General features: G+C 53.4%; 1 protein-coding gene across 5 annotated transcripts in view; it reads right to left on the reverse strand.

Moving 5' to 3' along the window:
- The window catches only part of CDC42BPB (CDC42 binding protein kinase beta), a 94972-nt gene that overhangs the window by 50469 nt on the left and 18878 nt on the right, over positions 1–25625 (reverse strand). For all 5 annotated transcript variants that reach the window (XR_011384989.2, XR_011384988.2, XR_011384987.2 and 2 more), the window contains exon 2: positions 6170–6261. Coding sequence is in view for 2 of the 5 variants with exons in the window: in XM_070065425.2 (XP_069921526.2) it covers positions 6170–6261 (92 nt within the window). In the remaining 3 variants the exon portion in view is untranslated. The remainder of the gene's footprint in view (positions 1–6169; positions 6262–25625) is intronic.

The following is a 25625-nucleotide window of genomic DNA, read 5'->3' on the forward strand; positions in this document are numbered from 1 at the left end:
TTTAGGTTTATTTATTTAGTTTGAAAGGCAGAAGCAGAGAGAGAAAGACAGAGAGAGAGAGAGAGAGACAGAGAGAGGAAAAGACAGAAAGAGAGGTCTTCCACCTGCTAGTTCACCCCCCAAAATGGCCGCAACAGCAAGAGCTGTGCTGATCCGAAGCCAGGAGCCAGGAGCTTCTTCCAAGTTTCCCATGCAGGTGCAGGGGCCCAAGGACTTGGGCCATCTTCCACTGCTTTCCCAGGCCACAAAGAGCTGGATCGGAAGTGGAGCAGCTGGGACTCGAACCAGTATCCATATGGGATGCCGGCACCACAGGTGAAGGCTTTACCCGCTGAGCCACAGCGCCGGTCCCTGCTTCCTGCCTTTCTAAGCATCATGGTTCACCCAGTAACATCGCCAAGGCAACTGCGGGTGCCAACACACCCAGAGCCCTCCCCACACACCAAGGACAGCACGAGGCAGTCCCCGTCCCTCATTTAATGCTCACGTCAGTCCTGGGTGGTAGAGAGTTTTAACACCCATTTCTTTTACGTGTGTGGAATTTGAGACTCAAAGTGTTCACATGAAGCAGCCAGGCGTCTCCCTTTCAGACACGTGCTGTTGCAGACCGCACCGTGACCACGGTGACAGCGTAGTTAAGTATGCTCCCCTGGGCAACAGCCGGGGTCCACAGTGACCAGGGTCACAGAGGCCTGGGAGCGCCTACTTTCCCTCTGGTCCTGTTTTGGTGCTATGGTCTCAGAAACTAACAGCCGAGCTTGCTGAAATTCTGAATTAATCAGAAACAAGTGGTGCTCCCTGATGTGTCAGGAGTGAGGACTCAGAGGCACACACTCTTCTCCTGAGAGCCACTACAACCCAGGTACGTGGGTATCAGCATTTCAAGGAGCTAGAGTACTTCTACAGCAACGCTCTAACTGGAAGGGACGGCAGAGGTGGGGACTTGCTAAGGAAACACTGGGGCCAGTGCTGTGGTGTAGTGGGTGAAGCTGCTGCCTGCGATGCCAGCATCCTACAAGGGCTCACATCCTGGCTGCTCCACTTCCGGTCCATGTCCATGCTATGGCCTGGAAAGCAGCAGCAGATGGCCCAAGTGCCTGGGTCCCTGTACCCACAATGGAGTTCCTAGTACCTGGGTTTGGCCTGGCATAGCCCTGGCCATTGTGGCCATTTGGGAGAGAACCAGTGGATGGAGTCTCTCTCTCTTTGTAACTCTGCCTTTCAGATAAATAAAAGAAAATTTTTTTAAAGATTTTTTATTTATTTGACAGGTAGAATTATAGACAGTGAGAGGGAGAGACAGAGAGAAAGGTCTTCCTTCCGTTGGTTTACCCCTCAAATGGCCACTACAGCCGGAGCTATGCCGATCCGAAGCCAGGTGCTTTTTCCTGGTCTCCCATGGGGTGCAGGGCCCAAGGACTTGGGCCATCCTCCACTGCCTTCCCAGGCCACAACAGAGAGCTGGACTGGAAGAGAAGCAACCGGGACAGAATCCAGCGCCCATTTGGGATTCCGGTGCCAAAGGCAGAGGATTAGCCAAGTGAGCCACGGTGCCGGCCCAATAAAAGAAATTTTTCTCAAAAATTTCTTAAATAGGGGGCGCTGAGGGCACAGAAAACAGGCAAAAGACTCTGGTAAAATCCATGAGGAATGGATGTGACCACAGAGATCTTGCCAAATCAAGAATGCATGGAAGCAAAATTTAACACGGAGAACAATCCTGTGCATTAAACAAGTTTCCTCTATTACAAAACAACTTATAATTTATAAGCAACTTGTAGAAAATCTTGCTTGGCTTACCAGAGAATTCTTCTTGTCCAAAACCTCAATTGTAATGGTTTCAAAAAGAGGTCAAGGAACTGGCGTTGTGGCACAGAGGGGTAGGCTGCCACCTGAGACACTGGCATCCCACTTGGGCACCGGTTCAAGTCCCAGCTATCCCTCTCCTGATCCAGCTCCCTGCCAATGGCCTAGGAAAAGCAGCAAAAGATGGCCCAAGTGTTTGGACCCTTGCCACCCATGTGGGAGACCAGATGAAGTTCCTGGTTCCTGGCTTCGGCCTGGCCCAGCACTGGCAGTTGCGGCCATCTGGGGAGTGAGCCAAGAGAGAAAATATCCCCTCCCTCCCACCACATTCTGATTTTTAAATACATACATACATATATACATGCACCTTTTTAAAGATTTTTTATTTATTTTTGAGAGGTAGAGTTACAGACAGTGAGAGAGAGAGACAGAGAGAAAGGTCTTCTGTCCATTGGTTCATTCCCCAATGGCTGCAATGGCCAGAGCTGCACTGATCCGAACCCAGGAGCCAGGAGCTTCTTCCAGGTCTCCCATGCAGGTGCGTGGGCCCAAGGACTTGAGCCATCTTCTACTGCTTTTCCAGGCCACAGCAGAGAGCTGGATCAGAAGAGAAGCAGCTGGGACTAGAACCAGTGCCCCTATGGGAGCCGGCACCGCAGGTAGAAGATTAACCTACTGCACCATGGCGTAGGCCCCTATACATAAATTTTAAGATGGCCCAAGTACCTGGGTTTCTACCACCAACATGGGAGAGACCTGAATGGAGTTACAGGCTCCTGGCTCAGCCCAACATTGGTGGCCACTTAGGAAGTGAACCAACAGATGAAAGATTCTCTCTCTTTCTCCCTTGTCTTTCTCTCTCTCTCTCTCTCTCTCTCTCTCTCTGTAACTCTGCCTTTCAAGTAAATAATCTTGGGGCGGGGGGATGATCAGAGTGGGTATCATGGCAGTGAGGTAAGCCACTGCTGGAGATGCCCACATCCATATCAGAGTGCATGGTTCAAGTTCAGGCTGCTCTACTTCAATCCAATTGCCTGCTAATGTGCCTAGGAAGGCAGCAAATGATGGCTCAAGTACTTGGGGCCCTGCCACCCACATGAGAGGCCCAGACGGAGTTGGGAAGTGAACCAATGGATGAAGATATCTGTCATTCTACGTTTCAAATAAATAAATAAAACTTAAAAACTAAACTAGTTTCATTCTAAAGCTATCTCCAAAATTAGCCAATTAGCAAAAAAAAAAAAAAAAAAAAAAAAACTTTACACAACATTAAAAAGTGATCCAAGGGGCTAGTCCTGGCTGCTCCACTTCGATCCAGCTCTCTGCTTCGGCCTGGGAAAGCAGTAAAAGAAGGTCTAAGCCAGAGGAGGCTCCTGGCTCTTGGCTTTGGACTGGTGCAACTCTGACCATTGCAGCCATCTGGGGAGTGAACGAGCAGATGGAAGTCTCTTTCTCTCTGTGCCTCTGCATAACTCTGCCTTTCAAGCAAATAAATAAATCTTAAAAAAAAAAAAAAAAAAAACAAACCAGCAGCAGAGGAGCCAGGAGTCCACCTGGCACTCTGTATGTCACACTGGCACAGACAGCAGCTTAACCCACTGTACTGCAACAGCAGCCCAGGAGGTGCCCTCTGGTCCCTGTGCCAGCGGCTCAGCACCTGGTCCTTCTCTGCAGCAGGGCTCACGGCAGCGCCTGGCATGGCCACAGTGCCAGGTGCACACAGCAGCCTCTGGTCCAGCAGTAACTCAGGACCGCGTGTGAGGAACACGCCTGTCTCCAGAGCTGACACCTCCCTCACATCTGTGATTTGCTCAGTGTTTTCAGAGACCAAGACTGAACTGGGATGTGACTACAACAGCAGCCCGTGGGGGTCACGGGGAGACAGCAACACAGCTGCAGAACCCAAAGGCCTAGCTCACGTGGCAGGGAGGGCTGGTGAGAACCTGGACACAGGAGCAAGCAAGAGGAGTGGGCAGCAGCAGGAGCTGGATACGGAGGGCTGGGGCAGAGTCCAGCCACAGGGGCCCAGAGAGGACACCAAGGGATGACCTGGGTGGGGTGGGATCTAGAAGTTGCTAAGGGGGCAGGTGTGGCACCGTGGTTAGCCCATCGCCTGCACGATATGGGTGACAGCACCCATATTGGAGCACAGGTTCACTGAGTCCTGGCTGCTCTGCTTCTGATCCATCTCCCTGCAGGAGGGCCTGGCAGAGATGCCGTGACGGCCCCTGCCACCCACATGGGAGACCCAGAGGAGTTCCTGGCCCCTGGCTTCAGCCTGGCCCAGCACTGGCTGTTATAGCCTTTTGGGGAGTGAACCAGTGAAAAGATTCTCTATCACTCTACATTTCAAATAAATAAATAAAATCTTAAAAAAAAAAAAACAACAAAAAAAAAAACAGCCAACCATGGTAGTTGCTACAGGCTACGCAGGGAGGGAAGCAGAGGAGGGGCCCGTAGAGGCAGGGCCCTGGGCAAGCCCACACTGGTCTTGGGCAGCAGGAGCCTCCCAGGGGCTGACCCCTCACAGATTGGGCTCTGACAGCTGTCTCACCCCCCGGTGGGCCCTTCCTTGACTTCTGAGCCCGCTCCTGGTCAGTGAGGCTATCACTGGGCCCTGGATGGCCCTGGCTCTTGCTCCTTGCCGCTGCCACACCGGCACAGGGCCTGATGCAAGGACGTTGGGCTGTCAGCAGACAGCCTCAGTGCAATCTGGTCCCACTCTGAAAGGCTTTCTGGTTCCTCTCGCCAGCACAGAAGCCTCGAATCACAATTGAATGAGCTGTGTGCCCCCAGGAGGGCTCTTTCGTGTGGACTCCATTCTTCCTGTGGCTCCTTTTATGGAAACTTCTTTGCTGGTGGCAGAGCTGTCATCTGGCAGTGGGCAGGGCCTGGCACAGGGAGAGGCCTAGAGAGGACTGGGGGACTCTGTATTGACGGGAGTGCGGGTTACGAGGGTAAGCTGTCAACTCGAACTACACACTTAGATCTGGCATTTTATGTAACTATATTTCAGGATTTTTAAAAAATTTTAAATTTTCTGTCCCACCCCAGCCCAAAGTAAACTGAATTTGGCTGGGAGTCCTGAGTCCATGGCGGGCCAGGCCAGGCCCAGGGGGAAGCTGCTCCCCTCTCCCCCTCTGGAGACAGTCACAGGGCTGGTGCTCAAAGACAGGGCTGGGCCAGACAAGAGAAGCACAGGACAAGAGACACGGAACCAGGCTGGGGTCTAATCTGAGGCCACGGCAATTTTCAAGGGAGAAATGAAGGCCGGCTCGGGCAGGCAGAGAAGTTTCTCATTCGAGTATTTTTGAAGCACTTCCCCAGGAATGCTTTCTCCTGTGTAACCTACGTTAGACCTGCAGGTAAGGCAGGCGTCAGCAGGGACGTTTCAGTCTTCATAGAAGACACCAGGATGTCTTTCACAGCAGCCCAGGCCTGGTTCTCCTCAGTATTTACCTGTGAGGTATCCCAGGCCAAAGAGGCATCGCCAAACCACATGCACCACTCTGGTGGCTCTTCGGGGAGGCTGGGCAGAGCAGCCGCCACGACGCGACTCGGGCGTCTGGCATCCAGTCGTCCTCAGCGAACAGCACGCACGCTCCACGGCTGGGCAGAGTCTCGGGGTGAACGCACTTCACCGCTTACAAAGCAAAGCTCTTAGGGTGCTGTGGGCTGCCCGGGGTCTTGGCAGAAAGGCCACGCCGTGCGCCCCCGCCTCCCAGGCAGGGCCCTGATGCAGCTCCCCGAGCCGGAGCCCCACCCTCCTTCAGCGTGAGGCCGGCAGCACGCTCCACACTGCGACAGCCTCACTGAAACCTCCGACGTGTTTTAGGAAACGCCAACAATTCTTCAGTTAACGTGTTTTAAAAAACTTGTGTTTTTCTAGGCTAATCCTCCGCCTAGCGGCGCCGGCACACCAGGTTCTAGTCCCGGTTGGGGCACCGGATTCTGTCCCGGTTGCCCCTCTTCCAGGCCAGCTCTCTGCTGTGGCCAGGGAGTGCAGTGGAGGATGGCCCAGGTGCTTGGGCCCTGCACCCCATGGGAGACCAGGAAAAGCACCTGGCTCCTGGCTCCTGCCATCGGATCAGCGCGGTGTGCCGGCCGCGGCGGCCATTGGAGGGTGAACCAACGGCAAAGGAAGACCTTTCTCTCTGTCTCTCTCTCTCACTGTCCACTCTGCCTGTCAAAAAAAATAAAAATAAAAAATAAAAAAAAAAAAACACTTGTGTTTTTAAGAAACTATATCTTTCCACACAGCGTTCAGGGTTTTTTTTTTCCTCTCAATCTCTTTCAGAGTGTAAGGTTCAGGAACTCCCCCGACACCAGTGGGCAGCCACGGGAGAAACGGGATGCACCTTACCTCACCAAAAGCGCCTCTTCCGATCACTTTAATTATCTCAAAGTCTTCTCGATGAAGCTGCATTTCTTTCACCAGCTGTGTGAACGGTTTAGCTACAAATGTTTAAGAAAAGTAAAATTAACACTTTCATCTAATAGACACGATATAAAAATGCAACTGAGCATCTCACTATATTACACTCTTTTTTTAATGTTTACTTTTTTAAATATTTACGATGTGAAAAGCCCTGGAAAGTCTGTGTTTATGCTAATAAATGTAGATGAATACCAGCAACTCTGAGGGGTCTTCAAACAAGTTCATAAAAACATGACGACGAACATGAAGAAACCATGCATGGAGTGCATGCAAACTGTTTTCTGCCAAAATAGTTCACTTTCTAAATTCCATTTTCCCATGAAGCTTTACAAGTACCCACGAGCACATCACCATCTTCTATAACCAGCGCCATTGCTACAAAATTTCCTGGTAGAAATCTATTCCCCTCCAGGCCTAAGTCCAAGAGTGACACAGGCAGGTGGGCTGCACTGCCCTGAGAAGGCCACCTGCCCCAGGCCAGGCAGCTCTCAGCCCCACGAGCCACACAGGCTCCAGGACCACAGCAACGGCAACCTTGAGAGTGCTGGCCACACCCCAGGCACCCTAAAGGGTCCTGAAAAAGCCAGATGGAGTCTCACAGGGACACGCAGGGACCAGGCACTTTAGGCTGCTGCTCACACCCTCCGTGCAGGGGCTCTCTGAGCCTAACCTGTCCTTAGCATGTTTCACACACAGAACACCCAGCCTTGCCGCTGCAGACCATGCACGAGGGTGAACGGTGTCCCCACGATGTGTGTCTTCATAGGCACAACCACGTTCAGATGAGGCCACAACCTGGAAGAGGGTGGCGCTAGCTGCGACATCACCGGTGTCCGTATAAAAGGGAGAATTCTGACGCAGAGACAGAGTGGGGAGAGCCGCGTGAAGACGCGGGCCGTGGCTGGAGAGATGCAGCCTCACCAAGCAGCGCCGAGGACAGCCAGCAGCCACAGAAGCTGGGAGAGGCAGGCAGGATCCTCCAGCACTCGGGGCGCAGTCCTGCCCGCTCCTCCTGTGACAGGACCGCCGCTGCTGCTTTCAGGCCCCCGGTCTGTGGTCACTGTCTCAGCAGCCCAGGACACGCCTACAGAGAGGTTAGGCTTCCTCCCAGGAGCACATCCTCATGGCCACGCCCACCTGCCCATGCTCCAGCCCACCGAGCTGTCAACTACATTTCTTCTTTTTTTTTTTTTTTAAGATATTTATTTTAAAGTCAGAGTTAGACAGAGAGAGAAGGAGAGGCAGAAAGAGAGAAAGTGAGTCTTCCATCCACTGGTTCACTCCCCAATTAGCCGCAAGTGCTGAAGCTGTGCCGATCCAAAGCCAGGAGCCAGGAGCTTCTTCTGGGTCTCCTATGCCAGTGCAAGGGCCCAAGGACCTGGGTCATCTTCTACTGCTTTCCCAGGCCATGACAGAGAGCTGGATCGGAAGTGGAGCAGCTGGGACTCCAAACAGCGCTCACATGGGATGCCCGCACTGCCCACTACGCTACAGTGCCGGCCCCTCAATTACATTTCTTACACCCGCTCTTACATCACCATCGGGCCCAAAGCCCTAAGTGTTCTGCTAACTTTTATTGTTCTGCAAGGCTGTTTTTCAAATCTCCCATTAATGGTTTGACAGAATATTAGCACTGGGAAAACTGTGCCAAGTGTATAGGAGATCTCTCTTTTACTTTTTTTTTTTTTTTTTTTTTTTTGATAGGCAGAGTGGACAGTGAGAGAGAGAGACAGAGAGAAAGGTCTTCCTTTGCCGTTGGTTCACCCTCCAATGGCCGCCGCGGCCGGCGCGCTGCGGCCGGCACACCGTGCTGATCCGATGGCAGGAGCCAGGAGCCAGGTGCTTTTCCTGGTCTCCCATGGGGTGCAGGGCCCAAGCACTTGGGCCATCCTCCACTGCCCTCCCTGGCCACAGCAGAGAGCTGGCCTGGAAGAGGGGCAACCGGGACAGAATCCAGCGCCCCGACCGGGACTAGAACCTGGTGTGCTGGCGCCGCTAGGCGGAGGATTAGCCTATTGAGCCGCGGCACCGGCCTTACTTCATTTTTTTTAAAGATATATTTATTTATTTGAAAGTCAGAGTTACACAGAGAGAGGGGGGAGGGAAGGAGGGAAGGAGAGAGAGAAGTAGAAGACAGGGCTTCCATCCGCTGGTTCACTCCCCAGTTGGCCACAACAGCCAGAGCTGCGCCGGTCCGAAGCCAGGAGCCAGGAGTTTCTACCAGGTCTCCCACACGGGTGCAGGGGCCCAAGCACTTGGGCCATCTTCTACTGCTTTCCCAGGCCACAGCAGAGAGCAGGACTGGAAGAGGAGCACTCGGGACTAGAACCTGGTGCCCATATGGGATGCCGGCGCCACAGGTGGAGGATTAACCAAGTGAGCCGCGGCGCCGGCTCCCGATTATGATTTCTACTAAGTGACATAGTTAAATGAAAAAAAGACAGTAGCATGGAGGAAAGGCATTTACAGCTATTGCATCTGACAAGACCAAAATCAAACCATCATACGCCTGGTTAAAAAGATGCAGAAGCGAGGCAGGTGCTGGGGTAGCCGTGCAGAGGCCGCTTGGGGTGCCTGCACCCCCCAGACTCAAGTCTCAGCTCCACTCCTGCTTCCATCTTCCTGCTGACGAGCTCACACGTGAGACGTGGATGAGGTGCCTGGCCTCGGCCTGGCCCAGCCGTCTCTTATATGCACTCGAGAGACTTCTGTCTCCTTCTTTCTCTCTGCCTCTCCAGTAAATGAATAAATAAAAACTCTAACAAAATAAAAGACCAAGATGCGACCCATGCGCAGATGTGCTGGGCAGACAGTGAACAGGGTGCGTGTGGGCAGCCAGGCACTCGGCACTGGGCACCAGGGGCTGTGCCGCAGGGGCAGAACTTCGGCGCCTCCTGTTTTGGAAGACAGACCGGAAGCCTCAGAGCACGTTAACCCTCTAACTGCACAGGCCAGGAACGTCACCCTTGCAGTTGGTGAGGACGACGAGAGAGCCACGTCTCTGGAGTGCCAGCTGTGAGGAATGAAGTTAAGCTAACCGTGTCCAGCGGACACGTGATTCAATCGCGCGAGATGAGGCTGAGCGGCGGACGACTCTGAGCTCTGGCTCAGGGCTTTCTTTGCCCTGGACTTTGGTTTTCCGTGGTTCAGGGCTCTGTCACCTCCTGTGTGCTGGTGCAGGGCAGGGCTTTGTATCCCTCGCGCGGCGGACACTGAGCGTCTGAGAGCTCCTGTGGTGGTCCTCAGTGCCGTGACCGTGGTGATGACACCTTAGGGCTGCTGAGCAGCCACGTAAGGAGAGAAAGTCGGGTCTGGTGTTGCGGTGAGTGGGTTCAGCTGCAGCTCCTGTTGTCAGGATCCCATGGGGAGGGCTGGTTCAAGTCTCAGCTACTCTCCCAGCTCCCTGCTAATGTGCTGAGAAGGCAGTAGAAGAGGCCATGTGGTAGGCTGTGATTTGGCTCCTGGCTTTGGCCTGCCCCAGCATGGGCTGTTACAGGAATTTGGGGAGTGAATCAGAGGGTGGAAGATCTTTCTCTCTGTTGCTCTGCCTTTCAAAGAAACAGGTAAAAAAATTTTTGAATAATTTGGAACTCAGAAAATTTTAGGTTGTACATTTTTTAAAAAAAGACTTACTTATTTGAAAGTCAGAGTTACAGAAAGAAGGGAGAATTATATAAAGAAAAATCTTCCATCCACTGGCTCACTCCCCAAATGGCTGCAATGGCTGGGGCTGGTCCAAGCCAAAGCCAGGAGCCAGGGGCTTCATCCAGGTCTCCCACGTGGGTGTAGGGGCCAGAAGACTTGAGCCATTTTCCACTGCTTTCCCAGGCCATAGCAGAGAGCTGGATTGGAAGTGGGGCAGCCAGGACTCAAGCCAGCCCCTAGGTTGTACAATGTTGAGGAGTGAATTATAGATACACTTGCAGTAGTTAGAAATAAAAGGGAGAGGGGGCTGGCACTGTAGTGTAGTGGGTTAACGCCCTGGCCTGAAGTGCTGGCAAAGATATGGGGGCTGGTTTGAGACCGGCTGCTCCACTTCCGATCCAGCTCTCTGCGATGGCCTGGGAAAGCAGAAGATGGTCCCAAGTGCTTGTGACCCTGCACCCACATGGGAGACCTGGAAGAAGCACCTGGCCCCTGGCTTGGGTTCAGTGCGGCTCCAGCCACTGCGGTCATCTGGGTAAGAACCAATGGTAGGGCCGGCACCGCCGCTCAATAGGCTAATCCTCTGCCTGCGTCGCCAGCACACCAGGTTCTAGTCCCGGTCGGGACACCGGATTCTGTCCCGGTTGCCCCTCTTCCAGGCCAGCTCTCTGCTATGGCCCAGGAGTGCAGTGGAGGATGGCCCAGGTCCTTGGGCCCTGCACCTGCATGGGAGACCGAGAGGAAGCACCTGGCTCTTGGCTTCGGATCAGCGCGGCAGGCCGGCCGCGGCGGCCATTGAAGGGTGAACCAAAGGCAAAAGGAAGACCTTTCTCTCTGTCTCTCTCTCTCACTGTCCACTCTGCCTGTCAAAAAAAAAAAAAAAAAAAAAAAAAGAACCAATGGTAGGAAGACCTGTCTCTCTCTGTCTGTAACTCTACCCCTCAAATAAATAAATACAATCTTTAAAAAAAAAAAAAAAAAAAAAAAAAGGCTTACTCATTCATTTAAAAAGCAGAGCACCAGACAGGGAGAGACAGAGAAATATCTCCCATCTGCTGGTTCACTCCCCAGATGGCTAGAACGGCCAGGGCTGGAGGAGCCAGGACCTCCACACTGGTCCCACATGAGTGGCAGAGGTCCAAGTGCTTGGGTCATCATCTGCTGCCTACCCAGGTGCATGAGCTGGATCAGAAGCAGGACAGCCTGAACTTGAACTGGTGCTCTGACATGGGATGTCAGCGTCAAGTGGCAGCTCAACCCCCTGGACCACAGTGTCAGCCCCAGGTGCCCCTCTTTCCATATTAATTAATTATCCTAAAGTCATCTATCTCCTCTATCAAGCATTTCCCTCACTCTTTTAATTTTTCTCCTTATACATTGTAACAGTTTTGCACAAATTCCCTTGAAATTGGGTAAAAAGATCCATCAGGGCCTGCCTGATACACAGGAAGAACCAACAAACCCGAGAGGAAAGTTCAAAAAAGGAAAAAACGCAAGTCTCCAGCAACGGAAAATCATCTATGCGAATGAAAGCTGACTTCTTTAAATAAAGGGCATTGTAAAGAATGATCCAGAAAGAAGTCTAAGGGGAAACACTTCTTAAAAAACACGTATTTTCAAATAGATGTGAGAACCAACTAACAGCACTGCACTAGATTGTAAAAATTAAGCTAAATTTAGCTAAAATCAGACAAGAAAACCCAATCAGAGAGCAGTGCTGGCCACACTGGTGCTAAGGGGAGGGGGGGCAAACAGCGTGGACGGGGCGCAGCAACTGGAAAGGACAGAGGGGCGGTGCTGGGTGTAGGGGGTACAGCCCCCCCTCCAGTGCTGCATCCCATGTGGGCGCCAGTTCACATCCTGGCTGCTCCACTTCCCATCCAGCTCTCTGCTGCAGCCTGGGAAAGCAGTGGAGGATGGATGGCCCAAGTGCTTGGGCCCCTGCACCCGCATGAGAGACCCAGAAGCTCCTGGCTCCTGACTGACGCAGCTCCAGCTGTTGCGGCCATTTGGGGAGTGAACTGCTGGATGGACGACCTCCCTCCCTCCCTCCCTCCCTCCCTCCCTTCCTCTCTCTCTCTCTCTCTCTCTGCCTCTCCTTCTCTGTGCAATTCTTTCAAATAAAGACAGAGGGGCACGCCAACGTGAGGACAAGGTGTCTGCAGGGATGGAATGGGCACAGTTAAGAGACAGAAGCCAGCCACTTACTTGAACAAAGAAAATTCTGCATAAAGAACTGCTAACCAGGTAACTCAAAGTAAACCAGGGCACCCACGTTTCATGGAGACGGCACTGCAGGGAGCAACCGCAGTGATCCTCAGGCTTGGGAGGCAAAGGGGAAAGGTTACAGACACCCGGGCCAAGGGCCCCCAAGCTGGAACTCCATCTCCGGGGTGAGAGGCCGCAGGCAGGCCCCCTGTGCTGGGGCCCGCCCCTGTGCCTGTATCAAAGGGGGCGCCGGCTGGCTGCTCTGTGACTGTGGGGGAAATGTCCACTCCCAGAAGGGCTGCACTGCCAGGACGGAGTGGTGCCAAGGTGTCGCTCAAAGGAAGTGGACACGGGCAGTCTCTCTCTAGTGCCCCCTTCAGGCTGAGCACAACAGGAACAGAGCCAGAGCCTGCCCCACTGGCAGCTGATGCAGCGAGGACAACTATGCTGCGATGGGGAAGGGATGAGGGCGAAATAAGCAAATTCTGCTCCCGTGAAGAGAACTGAGTCAGACGAGGGAGGAACTAGGGTGAGTCCTACAGGCCTTGACCAGACGGGAGGTGCCATTACAATCTCCTGTCTTGCGTATGCGTGGACAGACACAGAAGTGACTACAGACACAGGGGCTAACAGCCCCAGCTCTGTCCACTGCATGGACCCTAACAATGAGCGCATCCTACACCAGACCCAGTTTCCAGCACCACTGTCCAGCGCAAGAACCAGGGTCCCCGGGCAGTTCCAGAGCTGAGTCAAGAAAGTACAAGGTGGAGCAGGCCTTGTGGCGCAGCAGGTTAAGCCACTGCCTGCAGTGCTGCATCCCATATGGGCGCTGGTTCGAGTCCCGGCTGCTGCAGTTCTGATCCGGCTCTCTGCTGTGGCCTGGGAAAGCAGTGGAGGACGGCCTACGTGTTTGGGCCCCTGCACCCACGTGGGAGACTCCGAAGCAGCAGCTCCTGGCTCCTGGCTTCAGATCGGCACAGCTCCAGCCATTGAGGCCATCTGGGGAATGAACCAGTGGGTAAAAGACTTCTCTCTCTCTCTCTGCCTCTATCTTTCTCTGTAACTCTTTCAAATAAATAAAAGGGGTTCACACTCTTCATGTTAGAGAGAGGGAGAGAGAGAAAAGAAACCTAAGCTGAAGGGGCATTCTGCAAAGTGACCAGCCGACAGTCTCCAGAGTCACGGAAGCCGAGACGGCCCAAGGAGCCGCTCACCCTGCAGGGCCTGGGACACAAGGCACAGTCACCTTCTGCTGGTGATGCCACCCTGCCCTGTGAGCACCAGACGGCAGCAACGGAGCAGCGAATCCCTGGTTTTGATAAAGAGCGCCCCCGTTTGGAGGAAATACTAATATGCTCAAGGGAAATGGGGTTATTGTGAAAGCAATTTAAATACTTGGGGGAAGAGAGTTCTTTGTAACTTGCTACGTTTCCATAAGTTTGAAACCATTTCAAAAAAATGTTTAGCTTTTTAAAAGGTCATTTGTTGGGGGCCAGCAAGGTGGTACAGGGGGTTAAGCCACTGCCTGTGACACCAGCATCCCATATGAGCCCCAGTTCAAGTCCCAGCTGCTCCACTTCCAATCCAGCTTCCTGCTAACATGCCTGGGAAAGCAGAGATTGTCCACATGCTGGGTCTTGATCCATGTGGGAGACCCGGATTTCTAGGGTCCTGGCTTTGTCCTGGCCAGGTCTGACCACCATGGCCACTCGGGGAGTCAACCGGCATACAGAAGAAAGCTCTTTCTCTGTCTCTCCCTGTCACTCTGCCTTTCAAAAAAATTTAAATTTCTGTTCTTAAAAAAGATTTATTTTTATTTCAAAAGAAGAGTCAGAGGGAGAGAGGGAGAGAAAGAGAGAGGGAGAGAGGGAGAGACGGAGAGAGAGAGAGAGAATGAGCTCTTCCATCCTCTGGTTCATTCTCCAAATGGCTGGAATGGCCAGGGCTGGGCCAGGCCAAAACCAGAAGCCAGGAGCCACAAGCTTCCTCCAGGTCTCCCATGTGGGTGCCAGAGTCCAAACAGTTGGGCCATTCCCCGCTGCCTTCCCAGGCCATCAGCAGGGAGCAGGCTCGGAAGTGGAGCAGCCAGGAGTGGAACTGACGCCCATGTGGGATCCCAGTATCACAGGTGCTAGCTTAACCTGCCACACAACAACACCAGCCCCAATTTAAATATCTTTAAAAAAATAAAAAAGGGTTATTTGTTGCAATTTGGAGAACAGAACAGGCTGTAGACAGACAAGTCTGGAAAGAAGAGCCCAATGGATGGAGCCCACTCCAGCAGCAACCATCAAAACGCCACTGAGAGATTAAACTGACTGATGCTGAAGGCGGTTTTCAGTGGGCCAACACCACTGAGCTGCAGCCTGGGACGCTCCTCCGTAGGGACACAGCCACCAGACCCTCGCTATAAGTATCTTTATACTCAGATCCGCTTGGCAGACGGGAGACAGTGATAGCTTGAAGAAAATCGATCAGCGTGAGACAATGCTGGACTCTACAGCGACAACAAACTTGCAGGTTTTGAGGTAAGCCCAATATAGCTATGTTTTTAAAAAAGGTTTTATTTATTTATTTATTTATTTATTTGAAAGTCAAAGTTACACACAGAGAGAAGGAGAGGCAGAGAGAGAGAGACAGACAGACAGACAGAGAGGCAGAGAGGTCTTCCATCCAGTGGTTCACTCCCCAAACAGCTACAATGGCCGGAGCTGGTCTGATCTGAAGCCAGGAAGCAGGAGCTTCTTCCAGGTCTCCCACGCAGGTGCAGGGGCCCAAGGACTTGGGCCACCTTTCACTGCTTTCCCAGGCCAAAGCAGAGAGCTGGATGGGAAGTGGAGCAGCTGGGACTCAAACTGGCACCCATATGGGATGCCTGCCCTGCAGGTGGCAGCTTTACCCGCTACGCCACAGCACTGGCCCCCACGTATTCAACATGAAGACCGCAGATTGCAACTTGAACGTTTTCTAACAAAAATGGGCTGGGTAGGGCTTTAGCCTTTAGAGTTAAACTTTTACTAGGAGAAATACCCTCCTCATCTCTTTATTCCTCTATAATCCAGACTGCCCCCTTCAGAACTTCTAGAAGCCCCAGAAGATAATGAATTAATCCACCTCTGGTCAGCAGTGACAAAGATGAGATCCAAACTGTAAGGAAAAGGTGCACTGCAATGTTCCCTTTAAATAGGAGCGGCTCAGCCGGGAGAAGGGGCAGAGCTGAAACTGACGGAAAATCGCTGTAGAAAGAAACCCCCATCCCCATTTTTTTTTTAGATTTATTTATTATTTAAAGTCAGAGTTACACAAAGAGAGAGGAGAGGGGAGGGGAGGGGAGGGGAGGGGAGGGGAGGGGAGGGAGGGGCAGGCACTCCATCCGATGGTTCACTCTCCAAATGGCTGCAATGGCCGGCCAGAGCTGCACCGATACAAAGCCAGGAGCCAGGCGCTTCTTTCGGGTCTCCCACATGGGTGCAGAGGCCCAAGGACTTGGGCCATCTTCCACTGCTTTCCCAGGCCACAGCAGAGAGCTGGATTGGAAGTGGAGCAGCCAGGACTCAAACCAGTGCCCACATGGGATGCTGGTGCCTCAGGCCAGGGTGTTAACCCACTGCACCACAGCACCCATCCCCCCCCCCAATTTTTTATAAGAAATCTTATCAGGCCGGGTGGGAGGAGCGCCCCAGAAGGCGGGGTCTCAGGACTGAGGGTCACAGCGCAGGGCAGCAGCCCACAGGATGGCAGGCAGGAAGTCCGCAGCCCCCTCCAGCTGGAGCCCCACTCAACCCCGTCACGCAGTCTCCCCACTGCTGTGGCCTCAGCCACCTGTGCTCAGTCAGTACACAGGACCTGGAAACACGCTTACATACTGTCCCGCAGAGACGAGCCATGCACCAGTGGAGAAACAGGGCCCCAAGGGCCAGCTGACACGCAGAGTTCACGAGGGACAGAGGTCAGTCACCCCTGCCATGGGCTCGCTCCCCCTGTGTCTGCCACTGAGTTCTGGCCCCTTCAAGGGACAACAAAACCAGTATCGCCCAGGTAGCCACTGCACAGCCGGCTGAGCAGCGGGTGGCCAGAGGGAGGCACCTACGGAGGCTCTGCGAGGCCCACAGGTGAGGCCCAGGCTGGCAGCCAGGCCCCAGCGTGCCAGCCTCCAGAGTGGGGAGGCCAGAGCAGCAACCCAGTGGCAAAACAATGTGGACAGGGAACAGGTAAGCCCCAAGAGGGCGTGCGGCCAGAGCCGAGGGTCACGATCGTCTCTGGCATGTGACAAGCGGCATGCCACATCTAACGGTGAGTCCAAAGTCCCAAAACCACCTGCAACTTGGACAGCTCAGGCTGCTGCTACATCAGACTCCACCTCTAATCACAAAGGTTTTGAAAAGTGTGTTCAGGCCGGCGCCGCGGCTCACTAGGCTAATCCTCCGCCTAGCGGCACCGGCACACCGGGTTCTAGTCCCGGTCGGGGCGCCGGATTCTGTCCCGGTTGCCCCTCTTCCAGGCCAGCCCTCTGCTGTGGCCAGGGAGGGTAGTGGAGGATGGCCCAGGTGCTTGGGCCCTGCACCCCATGGGAGACCAGGAAAAGCACCTGGCTCCTGCCATCGGATCAGCGCGGTGCGCCGGCCGCAGCGCGCCGGCCGCGGCGGCCATTGGAGGGTGAACCAACGGCAAAGGAAGACCTTTCTCTCTGTCTCTCTCTCTCACTGTCCACTCTGCCTGTCAAAAAAAAAAAAAAAGTACATTATACATGGCCGGCGCCGCGGCTCAGTAGGCTAATCCTCCGCCTTGGGGCACCGGCACCCTGGGTTCTAGTCCCGGTTGCCCCTCTTCCAGACCAGCTCTCTGCTGTGGCCCGGGAGGGCAGTGGAGGATGGCCCAAGTGCTTGGGCCCTGCACCCGCATGGGAGACCGGGAGGAAGCACCTGACTCCCGGCTTCGGATCAGCGCAGTGTGCTGGCCACAGCGGCCATTGGAGGGAGAACCAACGGAAAAGGAAGACCTTTCTCTCTGTCTCTCTCTCACTGTCCACTCTGCCTGTCCAAAAAAAAAAAAAAAAAAAAAAGTGTTCCAACTGCATAAGTACATTCTGTCTGCTTCGACAACTAAGATCCTTATAAAGTGATGGAACGTCTTCTCAGAGAGTGTCGGCCATGAATCCTCTTCATGAACCTTCCCAGAAGCCCCACAGACGCCCGAACAAAGCTCTAAGCATGAATTCGTCCACGCAGGCTGGTGATCAGGAACCATGTGTTAAAAGAGCATTAAAATTCAATCCACTGTAATTTACGGTTTTGGAGGATTCAGAAGGAAGCCCTCTAATAACAGTGATTCAGGAAGACACAGCTGAGTCAGTGAGATGCTGAGCGGCTGAGTCAGCTGAGACCTGGGCTCGTGCCTGCCGCCTGCTGTCACAGCAGGGTGGCCGGCACCGCCTCGCTCAGACCCCGCGTGGTGCTGGTGCCGAAGCACTGGGCCACACGTCCCTGTAGCTTTGCCAAAACTCGGTATTTCACAGGTTTCTTTCCTCAGCTCACTTTCGTCTAGCTGGACTCCTCATGACTCAGTCCGCTGAAGCGTCTGTCCTGCTCAGAACGGCTCGTCCCACCAGACCCCGAGCCCCACAGCACAATTCCTGTGGCAACGCCAAGGGCCTGTGCGATGACCTCACAACAGCTGGCTGCCTGCTGTAGGACAGAAACACAAGTCCGACGTGCGGAAGGACAAGAGCCACAGGGCAGGCCGGTGCCGCGGCTCAATAGGCTAATCCTCCACCTGCGGCGCCGGCACACCGGGTTCTAGTCCCCGTCGGGACACCGGATTCTGTCCTGGTTGCCCCTCTTCCAGGCCAGCTCTCTGCTGTGGCCAGGGAGTGCAGTGGAGGATGGCCCAGGTGCTTGGGCCCTGCACCCCATGGGAGACCAGGAGAAGCACCTGGCTCCTGGCTTCGGATCAGCGCGGTGCGCCGGCCGCAGCAGGGGGTGAACCAACAGAAAAGGAAGACCTTTCTCTCTGTCTCTCTCTCACTGTCCACTCTGGCTGTCAAAAAAAAAAAAAAAAAAAAGAGCCACAGGGCGCAGCACGCACGTCCCCGCCCTGCCCGCTCACAGCAGCTCCTCACCCACTTCCAGGCCACTTTGTCCAAGTCGTAACAGCGTCCTGAGCCTGCTCTCCACCTGAGACCCAGAAACCCAACCTGGCTGGTGTGTGGGGCACTGGCTTGGGCTGCTGCTCCCGATGCCTGCATCCCGTTCGTGAGTGCTCTCTGCTCCCAATCCAGCTGCCTGCTAATGCACCTGGGAAGCAGAAGACGGACCAAGTGCTGGGGCCCTGCACCCACATGGGAGACCTGGGTGGAGCTGCCGACTCCTGACTTAGGCCAGGCCCAGCCCTGACCCTCGTGGCTATTTGGGGAGTGAACCAGCAGAGGGAAGAGCTTTCTCTTTACTCTGCTTTTAAAATAAATAAAAATAAGTCATTTTAAAAAATTAGAAAATACATTTAAGGATTCTAAAATATACCAGAATCCACTGAATAATTACTACTAAACAGCTGCTACTTGGTAAGAACTGCTCCAGGCAGCAGACAGCTCTGTGAACAGAACCTCTCTGGAGCTTACATCAACAGAGTAAGACAAAAAGGAAACAGAAACCACGAGGAACAGTGAACACACAGAAGCAGTAAGCTGAGAAATCCGGCCAGCAGGACGGGCTGGGAGCAGGGGCTGTGGTGTGGACAGTGTCTCCTGAAGGTTCCCTGTGGGAAGCCCAGGTCCCCAGGGAGGCAGTGGGAGCTGCTGGGCGTGCTGGGCGCAGGGCCTCCCCCGGAGGCAGCACTGAGTTGGTTCTCCTGGGAGGCAGGTGTTCTGAAGACCTGGGCCTGAGCCCCAGCCTCTCTCCGGTCTTCTGTTTGCAGATGTGAGCTCTTCCTCCCAGCTTCTAAAACTGTGAGCTAAATAAACCCCTTCTTTATAAAATGGATTGGAACTGCTCCAAGGACTTTGTTTTGGGTAGCAAACACTATTTTGTTATTAAAAAAGTTATACAGGTATTTATTCGCGGTGTCCCCCCCAAGGTATTTCTTATACACAGAATATGAACGAATACAGTTCATGACACAAGGCGGGCAGTGGTCTGTACAGAGCAGGTGAGCTGCTGGACTGGCTGTGCCCAAAGGAACCAGCCAGTGCCACAGCCTGAGTAGCAGGCTGAGCTGGCCACAGCCAGGAAGGGAGGGATGAAGGCAGGGGTGCGCTGTGGTGGTGTAGACAGAGGGAGGCAGTAGGATGAGCGTGTGTGGGCACTCAGTGTACAGCTGGGATTAAGTTTCCAGCCTGGAGAGTATCGCCCACGCAAGTGGGGGCGGGGCTACATGAGGAGGCTGGGAGAAGGGACACACCCACAGGTGCAGAGAATCCAGGACCTCCACTGGGAAGGCAGGGAGCACAGAGGATTAAGACTTTGCCACATGGAGACCATAAGTGCCCTTGACCAAAGTGGCAGCAAGAAGAGACAGGGGACGAAAGTCTGAAGAGAGGCCAGCACTGTGGCTCGCGAGTTAAGTTGCTGTCTGCAGCGCTGTCATCCTGTATGGGCGCCCCACTTCCGATCCAGCTCCCTGCTAATGCGCCTGGGAAGGCAGCAGAGGATGGCCCAGGTCCTTGGGCCCCTGCACCATGTGGGAGACCCAGAGGAAGCTCTGGCTCCTAGCTTTGGCCACTGCAGCTATTTGAGGAGTAAACCAGAAGATGGAAGACCTCTCTCTGTCTCTCCTCTCTCTTTTTCTCTCTCTGTAACTCTGACTTTCAAATAAATAAATAAATCTTTAAAAAAAAAAAAAAGTCTGAATAGATTGTGTTTGCGAGTTGGAAGGTAGGAGGTGGGATTAGCAAGGACTGACAACTCTTTAGTCTTACTGTTAACAACAACAACAAAAAATACCACAGGCTGGATGCCTGAAATCATTCTCATCAAACATTCTAAAAAAAAAAATTAATTAATTAATTAATTCAGGGGCCAGCACAGTGGTGTAGCAGGTTAGGCCACCACCTGCAATGCTGGCACCCCATATGGGCACCAGTTCAAGTCCTGGCTGCTCCACTTCCGATCCAGCTCCTTGCTAATGCACTTAGTGGCAGCAGATGATAGCCCAAGTCCACAGGTCCCTGCACCCATGTGGGAGACCCAGATGGTGCTCCTGTCTTTAGCGTGGCCTGGCCCTGGCTGTTGCGGGCATTTGGAGAGTTATCCAGCAAATGGAAGATGTATTTCTTTCTTTCTCTCTCTCTGCTTTCAAATAAATCTTTTTAAAAATCTTCATTTTTTTCTGGCTTACAGACTAACAATACTTCACAAAATTCTAGAATTACAAAATAAACATCCCAAGCTTCAACAAGCAACCAACAGAATACAGCACTTCCTTAATGAACGTGGCCAGCAGTCGCTCCAGCGGTGACCATGCGCCCACCTGGGGCAGCCGCTCACCGAGGCCCACTGCGCCCATCCTAGCTGTGCTACTGTTCAATGGGCTGTTACCTGCCACACCCAAGTACAGCAGCAATCACACAGATGTAGTTAATTTTTTTCCTTTGGTGGAAATTAATGATTTCACTTACTGGGTTTTTCTTGATCTTTCTTTACTGAATTCTGGTGAAATACATTCATAGTTTTATTAAAATCAACTACCAGGAATATGTGCACACATTCTGATGATACACACCAGAGAGAGGCCTCCAAGCTCATGTACGACAAGAGCTTGCTCTAGAGAGGACTGTGTAACTCCACGTCTTGTCCCACTACCGAGATATCCAGGTATCGTAACCGGCTGATTTTCTCCTTAGCATTCCAACCAGTTACCGTGAAGATAAAAAGCAGCACGCAGTGCTGGGCACCCTGTGGGATGGATCAACTGCCAGACCAGCAGGGCAGGGCTCTGCTGACCAGCACAGGAGCCTGCGAAACCAGCTTGGCAACTGCCCTGCAGGGGCAGGAAACAGGAAGGGACCTGTCTACACCTCTTCCTCCAGGGAGGACCTCAGGGAGCACCCGAGCTCTGCCCTCAGAGTCCCCTCTCCCAGGCCCTGAGACTTGCTGATACACTCCTAGAACTCACAAGACTCCCGGCAAAGTGCACTGGTAAAATGGAATCTTTTCTTAGCTGCGATTGAGGGAGTGGGGAAAGAATAGGATAATCTGAGAAGCATCAACAAAGTAATAAAATTCAAATGAAGGTAATTTAATTTCGGTCATCAGTAAACTAAAAAATTTTGGTGGGGCCCATACGGCCACTGCCTGCAGCACCCCACCGCAGGAGGGCAGCCGTACTGGTGAACATGCAGCGTGGGGGAACCCTGAATTGAAAGAAAGCAGGCACAGGCACGAGGTTGAGACGCCCCTGGAGCGTGCATGTCGGTGTCAGGCCACCTGGGCTCAGGCCCCCTCGGCTCCTGCTCAGATTTCCTACTGAGGAGCACCCTGCAAGGCTGAAGGCTCAACCACCTGGGCTTTGTCACCCACATGGGAGCTGGAGCCTGCCTCAGCCCTGGCTACTGCAGGCATTCGGAGAGATGAATCAGCAGATGGAAGACTTCTGTCTTTCAAATAAGTGAAAATAAGCAAAAGTTTTTAAGAAGAAAAAAAAAGCCACGCACAGAAGGTACACATTGTATTTACATGAAATGTCCTCAACAGGCAAATCCAGAGAGACAAAGAGAGAGCAGCGGCTGCCAGGGGCTGGGGGCTGGGGCCTGGGGCCTGGGGGCTGGGGCTGGAAGTCATGGCCGCTGGGCACCTTCCACCGAGGTGATGACATGATCTAGATGAGCCAAAGGTGCCAATGCGCCAACAACCACTGGACTGCCTACCTGAACAGAAACAGCGCCAGGCACTACGCATCCGGAACACGGACTACCAGGGGCTGAGGTTACCCAGCAGGGCTGCACAATGCACCACTCACTCACTGTCAAGTGCCAGGAAGCGAGGGACACGGTGGCCGCACACAGGCACCTGAGCTTCGATCCAGCAACCCCACTGTGCCACAAGTATTCGGTTCCCTCCTGGACAGACAGTGAGGCGGCATCAGCAACACCACAGGAACCCTCCCGGTGCTTTCCCTGTTCCCACAAAACAAGGTGGCAGTGGCTCCCAGGGACACACCTCTGTACCCAAAGCAACAGCACCGGCCCCTTGGTCCCTGCCCAACCTCCCCCGCGTGCAGGCCGCCGGTCCTCTGGCCATCTCTGCACTCTCTTCACAGCACTTCTGGAAGGCCCACTCCACACCAGACCCCAAGGATGCTCAGCCAGCGAGAGCCCCCGGCCTGACCCAGAGGCCTTTCTCAGAGACGCCACCTGCCCCTCCCCGTGCCCCCTGCTCACGCCTACGCTTCGGAGCAGGCTTTTATCTGAATACAGTGCATGGGATTCTAACTTAGCAGATCTGTTCCTCATTTTTAAGCTCACTGAAATGGAAAACACTACTAACAAGAAACACCAGGAGTTTTTTTATAATTCTAGCATAATCCTGAAATCAGTAGACTCTACCTAAGCTGCTAACTCGTCTGCCTACAAACCATTCATCAATGATCTTAAAACTGCTCCGAGCCAAATGCTCAATTATCCCAGTCTTGAGTGCCAGTCTTTGGAACTACACAGCCCACACCGGCAGGCAGGAAGGGCTCACGGACAAGGATCCTTCAAGTCTCTACTGTGGCTGGCGACTAACCCCGTACTTTCTGCACAAGGAGTAAGTGTCTCTGGAGGGGGAAAATGTTTCTAACAAAATTGTGTGAATGTTCCAGAGCCCGATCCACGACCAGACAGACACCCAGGGCGAGAAGGAGACACCAGACTGAGGCCAGGGCAGGAGGTAGAAATGAGAGCCTCAGGGCAGCCCCGCAGCCTGTCCAGCAGCTCCAGGATCCCAGAGACCCCCAGGCAGGGGCTTCTGGAACAGGGCAAGAGCGAGCTGCTCAGACAGAAGCACTCCCCTCTCCCCAAGACGCAAAGACAACGTGCAGCCAGCAGGCAGGAGGCTGCCCTGGCGAGGAGCTGCCGCGGGTGTTCAACCACGAGACCGCACTCCGGGCACCACAGACCCAGGGCCTCGCTGCTGAGTCTGGGGTACCGGCGCCTTTTCAAAACGCTCAGGAACCTAGCGAATCGAGGAAAACAGCTACCTGCGCTACTGTCGCGTTGACAAACTGCTGGAGGATGTGTACGGCAGGGGCTACGGCAGGGGCTACGGCAGTGGGGCTACGGCAGGGGGGCTACGGCAGGGGCTACGGCAGGGGCTACGGCAGTGGGGCTACGGCAGTGGGGCTACGGCAGTGGGGCTACGGCAGGGGCTACGGCAGTGGGGCTACGGCAGTGGGGCTACGGCAGGGGCTACGGCAGTGGGGCTACGGCAGGGGCTACGGCAGTGGGGCTACGGCAGGGGCTACGGCAGTGGGGCTACGGCAGGGGCTACGGCAGTGGGGCTACGGCAGTGGCTACGGCAGTGGGGCTACGGCAGTGGGGCTACGGCAGTGGGGCTACGGCAGGGGATACGGCAGGGGCTACGGCAGGGGGGCTACGGCAGAGGCTACGGCAGGGGCTACGGCAGTGGGGCTACAGCAGGGGCTATGGCAGGGGCTACGGCTGGGGCTACGGCAGAGGCTACGGCAGGGGCTACGGCAGTGGGGCTACGGCAGGGGCTACGGCAGGGGGGCTACGGCAGGGGCTACGGCAGGGGCACTGCTGCTGAATTCCACCTGCTTCCCTCCTGACTTTGCTCGTCAGTATCTCTAAAGTCTCACAGGAAAAGAAGGCACAGCTTGTGTGACTAACACACACCACATTTACACTCGAGCTGCTTTTACCAACCAGCTGAAAACCAGCATCAGAGTAAAATGGACATGAGACACAGGCAAGCGATTCATCGATAAATAGTACAACGGGAGACAGCACAATTAAAAAAAAGTGCCAAACGTCTTAGTAATTAAATCAAACAAAACAATATGCCATTCTTCCATGTTGGATCCACAAAAATAATCAACTGTATGTAGGAACAGCATTCCTCCAACAAAAGTAGCTGGACTCGCTGATATAAGCATTTTGAAGGTGTTTGTCAGTAAAGAACAAAAACTTTTAAAATGTGCACATGCTAGGGGCAGGTGCTGTGGTATAGCAGGTAAAGCCACCTGCAGTGCTGGCATCCCATATGGGCGCCAATTCATGACCCGGCTGCTCCATTTCCAATCCAGCTCTCGGCTGTGGCCTGAAAAAGCAGTAGAAGATGGCCCAAGTCCGTGGGCCCCTGCACCCACATGGGAAGAAGCTCCTGGCTCCTGGCTTCGGATCGGTGCAGCTCCGGCAGTTGCGGTTGGTTGGGGAGTGAACCAGCAGATGGAAGACCTCTCTCTCTCTGCCTTTCCTCTCTCTGTGTAACTCTTTCAAATAAATAAATAAATCTTTTTAAAAATAATTATTATTATTTTAGAAAATAATCAGACAAGGGTAACAAATTATGTTTAAGAGTATTCAAAAAATATTAATTATGAGATGTCAGAAAATCTCAATGCCAGTTAGTTAAAAGACAGTAAGTCTATGTTATAAAGAAATGCTGTGCAACCATTAAAACAACAACAAAACCATTGAGGAGGCTGCCACTGCGGTGTAGCAAGGTAAAGCCGCTGCCTGCGACACCAGCATCTCACATGGGCGGCGGCTGTGGTCACAGCTGCTCCACTTCTGATTCGGCTCCCTACTAATGCGCTTGGGAAAGCAGAAGAAGATGGCCCAAGTCCTTGGGCCCCTACACCCATGTGGGAGACTTGGAAGAAGCTCCTGGCTCCTGGCTTTGGTCTGGCTCAGCTCTGGCTGTCACAGTCATTGGGGGGGGGGGGGGGCAAACCAGTGGATGGAAGACTTCTCTGTGGAACTATATCAAATAAAATAAATAAATCTTTTTTAAAGAGCCCATCAAAGTATCTAGCCTATTAAAAGAGGCATATAACGCTGTTTAGCCATTTGGGGAGTATATGAGTGGATGGTATATCTCTCTCTCTCCTGCCACCTCTATAGCTCTACCTTTCAAATAAGTTTAAAAAAAAAAAATTGTGCCCAGACTGTGTCCCATCATCCACACTGAATGGTATTCCACTGAGCTACGCATCTCTGAGACACTTTTTTAAAATAAACAAACCAACCTGTGCTTGGTATTTTCTCATTAATATAAAAATGTCAGCATAAGGAAATGAAACACAAAAGCGAACAATCCAGCCACCAAGCAGAGAAAAAGCTGCATCTCCCGTCTTCAGCTCACCATCCCCAAAACAACCGGATTCACAGGAAGGAGAGGAGGCTGCGCTTCCACAGGCCGAGTCCACAGAGGCACCGGGCGCCCCAGAGCTGCCCTGCCCACCAGGGCCTGCAAGGGGACACAGAGCCTTCCAAATCATTACCAGGATTTCACTAAAGCCTGGCAAACGTTCTGACATTTTAAAAGGAAGACCAGCCTGTGACTGCACCCATCTACAGCTGGACGGGCGGGGA

The sequence above is a fragment of the Oryctolagus cuniculus genome, chromosome 20 (genome assembly GCF_051225735.1).
Source record: "Oryctolagus cuniculus isolate XC-2025 breed Fujian yellow rabbit chromosome 20, ASM5122573v1, whole genome shotgun sequence".
In the NCBI taxonomy this organism is placed as follows: domain Eukaryota; kingdom Metazoa; phylum Chordata; class Mammalia; order Lagomorpha; family Leporidae; genus Oryctolagus; species Oryctolagus cuniculus.